This window comes from Hakea prostrata, chromosome 4 (assembly GCF_041222555.1).
Source record: "Hakea prostrata isolate BN-2017 chromosome 4, UWA_Hpros_2, whole genome shotgun sequence".
Classification (NCBI taxonomy): Eukaryota; Viridiplantae; Streptophyta; class Magnoliopsida; order Proteales; family Proteaceae; genus Hakea; species Hakea prostrata.
The window spans coordinates 6,078,583-6,087,980 of NC_142603.1; the positions used below are offsets into that span (position 1 = coordinate 6,078,583).

Below are 9,398 nucleotides of genomic sequence, written 5' to 3' on the forward strand. Positions count from 1 at the left end.
GCTGCTTAAATGGAGCTAGTTGCAGTATTTCTGATGACATTTCTACTTATGTTCGTAGGTTTGAACTCATTCAATTTTGTTTTATTAATGGTGTGGATAATACTTTTGCAAACTTCCTAGCAAAGGAAGATCTTAAGTTCTCCTTGAATGATGGTTAGTGATAATCTCCACTTCCTTTCTTTGTACAAAACTCTCCTTTAGGAATATAGTCCTATTATTCACACCTCAATATATTTGTACTTGTTTTGTCTTAACCTAATTCGATAAAGGTTCTCTTCGAATAAAAAAAAAAGTCCAATTTTGGTAATACATATAGCCTTTGGATTTAATATGATATGTGCCAATTACTATTGGAAGGGGGTGAAAAAAGGAATGTAGCATGCAACTTTCTTTCTTTCATTTTTTGAGTTTTTTACATGTGGGTTCCTTTCGTAGACCATAAACTAATGTTAGGTCCCCTTAATGTAATATATTACATGTGGATCCCAAGCAAACTAACATCGTTAATCACCATTAACTATATTCAAATTTCAAACATAAAGAGACCAAAATAACCCTCATGTTATTTAATATATTATGTTAATATATGGTTTGAAAAGAGATAATTGATCACTAAGTGTTAATTATATGATTCAAAATATATATCCAAAAAAGAGGGAAAATAATAACACAACATATTAAATAACCTAAAGGCTATTTTTGTCACTCCACGTTTAAAATTTGAATATACTAAATAGCAACTAATGGTGTTAATCTGGCTAGTGATCAGAACCCACACACGTAATATATTACACTAAAGGGACTCAGCATTAGTTTATATAATATATTGCACTAAAGGGACTCAGCATTAGTTTATATAATATATTGCACTAAGGGGACTTAACATTGGTTTGTGATCCACTAAAAAAACCCAAACGTAAAATTCTCTTCTTTTTTTTTGTTTTTTTGTTGGGGGTATAGAGGCACCGAACCCTACACTTTTGTGTGCATGACTAACCAGGGAAGAAGAATTTACATGGAACGTGGGTACCGTGATATGAAAAAGACTATACAACATGAACCACACTGGATTTCGTATCAGCGCTGTTTGGAGGGATTGTTTTTCGAATTAGGATCTGTGAAAGGAGATACGAGCGCTACTAACCTTGTTGAGCCTTCCAACTCCCTCTTTCCTAATAAGCCCAAAGGAAATGGTTAACTTGTTCATCGGTGAAAACTTCTCTCAGTCCATTTTGCATACCATCTAATGCTCAGCTTCTCCTTCTAGGTGTGCATTTGTAAAATTGTAAAGCTTATCCATATCCATCTCGGACCTGGGAGATTTCCCTCAAAAACATATTTTACTCAAGAAAGCATCCCACCTTACAACCCTGCCCCATCCAAACACGCCTTAAATGGGAGTCTGATAATCCCCAGGTAGAAAGTGTACATCTCAGCTTTGGGGAGGAAACCATTCCCCCTTCTCAAGACACAGTTGAACTTGAATGTTGCGCATTAAACGCGCAGCACTTGCTACCTACGGTCAAGATCAAAATCACCGTCCATTTCGTAAATGGGTGAAAAGCGAAACAGACTATCAAGATCGAATCGAAATCCCAACCGTGCGCTGCCTCTGAGAGCCTCAAGAGCAATCAAAATGATAAGCACAAAAAGGGGAGTCGGACGAAACATTACCCATAACCAAACCTCAATGTTTATCAGAAGCAAAGGCTACCAGAAAGAAAACTGATCCAAATAACAGAAAGTCATAATAAATTTGAAAAACAATTCACAAGACAAACCCTTTTAAAAGCTTGTATGTACAAAGGCAAAAGAGATCACAGGTCTTCAGATATCTATCTCAAAAGGAGGGCAGAGAGGCTAATGGTCCAATAATTCATATAGCCTACATCTTTGTTTACGACGCTTTACCAATATATATATATTGAATTACTTATTAATGCCCAAAATGGAATATAGATGAGCCCGCATATGCTGCTGTCTTTAAGAAAGACCCTGGTCCAATCTGGCTAATCTTACTGGTCCACATGAGCAAAGCAGACTACATATGAAACACGAAATATAACAAATTACTGACCCAGGTTCCCCAGGAGACGCTCCACCGCTGCATGGACATTCCCTGCAGTGGCACTCAATGCACGAATATTCTCTTGAGTGTCGAAGAAACCCATTTCTTGGAGCTGGGACAGCTGAGTAGCATAAAGTTGTTCTGGTGGCACTACAGAAACAAAGACAGTTTAGTCTGAATGGGCCGAACATGAAGGTGGAAATGCAGGGAAAGCTTAACATACACTCGTTTACAGGTAGGAAAGAAGAAAAAGAAGAAAAAGACTTGGGAGAAACAGATACCATTAGATGCGTTTGGAGTGCTCAAACCGCCTGCTCCAAGCCCGCCAAACATGTTCATCAACAACTCCAATCCCATGTTGTTTGGTGTTCCTATAAATGCGAGATCATTTGGACAAACAGCCAAGGACCAAAAGGAACACAAACAAAATAGCTGATAATATAAAAATACAATATAAATTTTAACTCCTAAGACACATTATATGGGATACTACAGCAATGCTACACTTAACGGGCTAATGCAATCCAACCTATTCGGAGCATGCATCAGGCTCTGGACCTCACAGGTTTTGAACTAAGCAAAATCTAGGGATCGAGCACCTCTATGGGTGTGTGTCCCTCCATGAACTCACACACTGTGGGTGCTACACCAGCAAAGATGCCAATCCAGCGGCTGGTTGGTGGCATCCATTCAAAATTCAATATGTGGCTCTCAAAAATGTAGGTCAGCAATGGACTTCTGGATCAGCAGCTGTGCTGATATGCCATGCCTACAGCTGATTCAGAGGAGCTCAGTCCCTCAATCTAGGGGGGTCAAAGACCAAAATCTAGCAGATCAAATGGTGAAGAAATATTCCTCCCAATGGAGCAAAATCTATCCTTACTATGTAATAATTTATGCTAACGTATGTATTGACTTTCTTGACCTAATAAGAGGGTTCCAGATAGATTAATTTATGGATAGTCACCATTACATAGCTGATGAAACCATTCAACACACTGAGGATCACAAACTATAATGACAATATTGAACAATGAACAATCTAAGAGAGGAAGATTCTCCAAGTGAAGCTAAACAGGAGGAGCTTATTTGATATACCTGTGGCCCCACCAGTCTGACCTGATTCCCTGCAACCAAAAAGAAAAACACACACACACCATATGTTAAGCAGTGGAAACTACATTTCTTGAGAAGGAGACGGTGAAAATTGTAACTTCAGACAATTGGATGGATGAACAGAAAAACACAAAAAAGACTATATATAAATGATGAATATCAAATTTGGCTGGCCATAATATTGCCTCGGGAATATTCAAAAAGGAATGCCCAGAAGTGGCCCTTCATTATTATGTGCATTTACACCTATAAAAGCCTACTGGTCTTTTTTGTTTACATATTCTTCATTAGATTAAGATTTTTTTTGGGTTTTTTTTCCCCCGTTGGGGGGGGGGGGGAGGGAGAGAGCAAAAAGATGTGTGCCAACTTACTGTGAAGGTTGTTGACGTGCCATCTGGGACGTAAGTGATTGCTGCAAAGACAAAACTTGCTGAAGGAAATAGAAGGAAGAAATGTCAATCTAAGGATGGACGCAACACAAGATCCCCAACCATAAAAGCTTCTACCAAAAGTGCCATCAAGTTCAAGCACCATCAATGTAAACTACCAGTTGACTTGCGTAAACTCTAAACTTTGAAAGTTAACACCTAAATGCCAAGCTAAAGACACCATCGGTACCATTGCAAGAATGAGGGGTGTATGTGCGTGACTAATATCTAATGCAACAGTATCATAGATGAAATGAACATTTATTCTTAAAATTATGCTACCTGCATGGTCTCGGGAGAAGTCAACTGACGAAGAAATTCAGGGTTCTGCATCATTTCTCGTAATTGAGAATTGGAATCCAGCATGCTCCGCAGTTGTGGATTGAGACCAAGAATCTAACAGTTAAGCAACAAGGTTAGAAAACAAATATATCTATCTATCTATCTATCTATATAATATAGGCAATAACAGAAGAACAACATAGTTTCAACTACCTGGTTCATATACTGGGGGTTTGAGAGGAGGCTCTGCATCATTTGCGAAACAGCAGGATTTTGTAAGAATTGATTCATCGAAGAAGCATCCTGTGTGCCAGAGAACATACGTTCCATCTCTGGAAGACCGAGGCCACCTAAGCCAGCAATTCCAGGTGCCCTTCCATCCCCAGCAGGAGTAGATCTAGCAGCAGTATTTGTCTGTTGAGTTCCTCCTGCAAGATTAGAATTCAATTAACAAATGAGGGAATGTTAGGAACTAGAAACTAAAAGCACCAAGAATGGAGGCAGTTTAAAGAGCAAAAGGGCCAGTAGAATGTTCAAATACAGCAACAACAAGAGCTCTATAAGCACACTTGTATTCATTGTACACTTTAATTGCTCTAGTAATAATTAAATTCAAGGAGAACAATCTTACAAATGGTCCATTAGGTTAGCTTGAACAAATACAAAGCAATAGTTAATTTAGTTGTATGCCCTCAAATATACCATCTTTATGAGATAAAGGATTCTTTAGTTGAAATGTTAAAGGCAGAAAACCTTTTAGCATCAGAAATCATCATCCTCCAATAGAAACTTTAATCCTGTTTTCCAGGATCTGCCATGCCCCTGGCATAGCTTTTCTTAACAGTTACTCTCTTCCAATAACTGCTCATCCAAAAAGTGAGGATCGACACAACCATTACAAAAGAAACAGAAGAGAACAAATTACCACCAGTGTTCCATGGATTGGGAAGTGGATTCGTATTTGGAGCAGGCGATCCAGTTGTTGTTTCAGAACCAGTGGTCGTAGGGTTGGTTGACCGGTCTCTGGCCTGTCCACCACCTTGATTCCCCAAAAGGGCTGCAAATGGATTTGAGCCCACATCATTTCCGGTGTCTCCAGCCATGGTAGTTGCATTCAGAAATGGTTCCTGAACAGTTTCATACATGCGTCTAAGCATGTTGAATCCTTCAGGAGAAGATTCAATATTGCTCATTGCTCTATCAGTGTTTCGCATCATTTCTCGCATGAGTTCAGGGTTTCTTGCAGCTTCTAACGTCTGTCGAAGAGTGCTAGGATCATTTAGGATGTGGGCAAGGTCAGGATTCCGATCAATGATTTCACGCATCTGAGGATTGCTCATAATCAAGCTGCGCATTAAATCAGGGTTATTCATTAGGTTCTGGATGACAGGCATGTTCATTATTTCCCTCATCATGTTTGGATTCTGAGTCAGTTGTTGCTGCACTTGTTCAAATTCAGGAAGTCCAGTTCCAAGTCCAGCTCCAAATAATCCAGGCGCCCCACTGCCACCTAGCCCATTGACACCAAGTCCAGGGAAAAGAGACGCCCCAAGACCCCCGCCAAAGCCCGGAGCTTCAGTGGAACCAACACCCCTTCCAACACCAGGTGTAGTGGTTGAACCTCCTCCTACATTGGCTGTAGCAGTCGTATTGGTAGATGAAGGTGCAAAACCACGAACAAGATGGACAGTTTGATCTTCCTGCAAGCCTAGAGAAAGAAGGATAAAAAATTAGAAACCATATGATGGTTAATAATAAAATACTAAATTTTAGACTGCCCTGCAATATCAAAAACAAAAAGCAAGAGCTAGTGATACATCTCCAACCAAAATGCATAACCAGATTAGAAAATCCATACTCCTGTTGCGCTAACAGTTTTTTTTGGGATGAATAGAGCTATAGTTTATATTTCCCGTACAATGTAAAATAGCAAGGTTGCAACCAATTCCACGGGAGGATCGTAACCTCTTTAACGTAGAATGACATCCACATGAACAAAGGAAGATAGGATTGAATCCAGTATCCCACTCACTCCCAGGTCTCTCACTCATAGCCTCTCACTGTAATTTATAAACTTAACGAAGCTCTTTTTTTCCCTCAAAAATGCCCTGGCTGATTATGAGCCTATTCCTTCATTTATTATCCCAACCAATTGCATTGTAGGTAATTCTAGAAATATGCCAAAACAAAAGTTTAATTAAAATAGAACCCCTAATCCTACCCTTGAAAAATAACTACACTAATAAACTACTAACCCTATGTAAAAACTAAAAAAATCAACCAAACTACTCCACACAAGCTGTCACAGCCAACCAAACTAGGGAATATAAATAAAGAAAAAATAATCCTAAATCATGTCTAACTCTAATTACACAAATGAATGAATAGTTTTCTTCTGGATGATTGGGGGGGTGATCCCAGACGTTTATTGCTCAAGTGAACCAACCAAGAACCAGGCAGTCTCTCAGCAGCTGAATCCCACATCAATTGAACTGATTTTTAGGCTTTGTTCCTATGGCTACACCTGCAAAGAGCTCGTGATTTTACATCATCCACAACCTACTTATTTGATCTTTTGTTTTTATTTCACGTTTACATCAGAAAAGCACCTGGAAAATCCTATTTTACAGGGAAGTTTCCTTTCTCCTACTTGCATGGAAACAAATGAAGCCCACGTAAAAAGTCAGGTTTTGTTAGCAAAATATGGACAATAAATCAGACAGTGAATCCACCTTCAAATGGGCTGAAGTGACCATGGAAACAATTATAGCCAGATATATAACAAAATTTGTAAACAGAAAAGAAAATTGCAGTAAAAAAATTCCAAAAAAAAAAAAGGAAATATAATAGTTCGAAATCTAAGACAATAACCCACATTAACCTAACTACTCAGTCCACATTTACCACCAGACTACCTCTTTTAAGGACTTCATTCACTGAAACTCCCATTCTAATGACATAAATTAAATAGAAAAAACACTCTACTACCCTCACCTAAACTGGACTAGTTAATAAACTAAGTTGGAATTTCCGTAGTCAACCCATCAACCCATGTTAGGTCTATTAAGTTGGCCGACTACAAAGAACCAAACCAATAAAGGGCCAATCGACATACCAATCAACCCTGGATTGATTTCTAGAAAAAAGAGCCTTCTTTGATGCAGGATCTGCATCAAGTAGTCTAATGTCCGAAAGTGTGGCCTACGCCAGCACTCCCATCTATCTCTTGCCTCCTCAAAATAAGGGAGCAGAGGTGCCTTTTTCACAATGAAGAGAGAAACTGAAGCATCAGAAATGGAAGTACTAGCGTAGATCATCAGGCCAAACTTGAGCTGGCCTTCCTTTCTTTTCCACACCCCTCACTTGTTGTCTGAGACCTAGAAACCGTATTACGCCAGATAAAGTAAAGACCAAAAAAACTTAAATTCTATAACAGTACCTGGTGGGTCAATAATTTGAAAACAAAAAACTAATAAAATTGTTGCATCCACAAACTACCCATCCGAAGCCGAGCTGTAGATGACAAGTCTACAATGACCAAGACACAAGGGAAGTAAGGCAAAAGCTTCACCTAGTAACTTGCCAATGTGTTATTCTGCGCACCAAACTACAAGGATGACATCAATAGAGCTTCAGTGATGAGCAGCTCTTGGAATTGGATAAATGGATCCGGATCCAAAAATGAATATTCTTACTGAAGTTCTTCTGCTTTTGTTCTTCCACAGCCTTAAATAATTCATCCTCAGCTGCTATTTTGATCAAGTAACCAATCTAAATCGTATCCTTGCACATAGAGCAGCCTCTCGTTTCTACCTCTTCATACATTGATTTAGTTAATATTATTTTTTGTGATTTACAATCTATTCCAAATATAAAATTTTTTGGCAATGCAATTCAATCAACTACTTACCTCGGTTACAGCTGTCACTTTAATAACACTGCACAAATAGGAATTACATATACTGAACCAAAATATGACCACAGCCAAGAAACTAAAGCCACTATAACATTCAGCCAAAGGAGAGAAAATAGCCAACAAACAAAGGGGACATACCAGAACCATCAAGGAGTCTAGAGTCAAGGCTTCCTGGGGAGACAACAACCAAGGTGACACCAGCTAGGTGACAAGGCATCCATAGACGACCAAGACAACAATGGACACCGAGGCACCAGTGTAACTTTTGGATGCCTAGTTGATGCCTTGACAACTATGCACTAACCAAACAACCCATGGACTTCATCCCCTATCCCATAAACATTGGACCTTGTACATGATTTAATGAATAACACAAATGTATGCATACTCTAACTTCTGACACTGTCTCCATGCCCAACAAGCCTATAAGCATTGGAATGTTTTAAAAACCTTGCTCATCAATATTTATAAATCCAATCATATGAAGCGAGTATACTCGCTGTTCACATTCTACTGTCAAATGAATTCTTGTACTTGATCTCATCTTCATTATTATTCCATTGAAATTTCCGCAGCTACCATCAGACAACCTTAAGATGCAACCAACAATATCCGTTCATACGCCATAGCTGAGATCATCAATTAGTTTTCAACCTTATCTCCAAGGACATGTAGATTTAGGCACTGGAGTTTAGCAAAATCATGAATGAGCATTTACTGCTATAGTTTTGACGTTATAAACAAATTAAGGATCATCAAAACGAACAAGACGCCGATAATCCTAAATAATCTGCCGCCAACACCAGATTCAATGAGATCAAACAAAACCCTAGTCGAATTAAGCAAACAATATATTAAAGTAGGGGCAAAATACACGTATATTAGATAAGTAGTGCGGATTACATACCATAGCTTTGGAGAGTTTGGTCATCTTTCAGGATTCGGCCCTTGAAAATCAACCGCTGCTGCTCCGCCGGAATATCGCAATTCTGCGCAAGAACAGTTTTGAATGTTCCGACGGTGGATTCGAGGTCGGTCCGTACAGAAAACTTTGAACCATTCGAACATCGGATGTGAACGATAACGCCAGTCTCAGCGTTCGAATCGTTAGCCTTGCTTGAATCACTATCAACTGAATCACCGCCCATGCTAGCCCTCCCCACAACGGGAGGCTCAATCACAAATAGGTTAGAAATTTAAGAAACCAAAAAAAATCAAGAAACTCGAAAAGTTCAAAAACCCTAACTCACGTTAGAAATATAGAAATCAGATCTACCAATCAGGGAATTGAAGAATGAGTGATGAGTTAGACAAAGAGCACAGAAACATAGAACAAAAGAGAAACCAACAATTACGACTCAGAGAAAGAGTCGAAGGTAAGGGAAGAATATATCTATGAGGAAATTAATGAATATGTAGGTTTTCTCAGTAAATTTTTATTTTTGTATTTTTTCCTTCTTTTTCGTAGAAATCGAAATAGATTGAAAGACAATAAAAGGGAACGGCACAATAGAATCGTCCTGATTCCACCTTAAATCGGGGAAATCATTTTTCGGTGTTTATTTGTTTGTTAGCCTATTTACTATTT

General features: G+C 38.8%; 1 protein-coding gene across 2 annotated transcripts; it reads right to left on the reverse strand.

Annotated features, from left to right (window-relative positions):
- Positions 1 to 1,726: 1,726 nt before the first annotated feature.
- On the reverse strand, positions 1,727 to 9,398 carry LOC149017376 (ubiquitin domain-containing protein DSK2b-like). Of its 2 annotated transcripts, none has more exons than XM_089151719.1 (8): positions 8,718 to 9,398; positions 4,823 to 5,602; positions 4,108 to 4,322; positions 3,895 to 4,008; positions 3,556 to 3,614; positions 3,167 to 3,195; positions 2,350 to 2,439; positions 1,727 to 2,218 (listed from the first exon to the last, which is right to left on the reverse strand). In XM_089151719.1, the coding sequence occupies exons 1-8, from the start codon at positions 8,956 to 8,958 to the stop codon at positions 2,070 to 2,072; spliced, it is 1,677 nt and encodes a 558-aa protein (XP_089007845.1). In that variant the 5' UTR covers positions 8,959 to 9,398; the 3' UTR covers positions 1,727 to 2,069. The 2 variants fall into 2 exon arrangements, with proteins under 2 accessions (XP_089007845.1, XP_089007844.1); XM_089151718.1 differs by having other exon boundaries at positions 4,820 to 5,602; positions 8,718 to 9,396.

Bases quoted from the DNA above. Each gene is read 5' to 3' on its own strand.
- LOC149017376 (XM_089151718.1), bottom strand. From the start codon at position 8,958: ATGGGCGGTGATTCAGTTGATAGTGATTCAAGCAAGGCTAACGATTCG. The intron at 4,323-4,819 runs GTAATTTGTTCT...CTAATCTTGCAG, and splicing joins CAATCCATGGAACACTGGTG to GAGGAACTCAACAGACAAAT. The intron at 3,615-3,894 runs GTAGCATAATTT...TATTTCCTTCAG, and splicing joins CTTCTCCCGAGACCATGCAG to CAAGTTTTGTCTTTGCAGCA.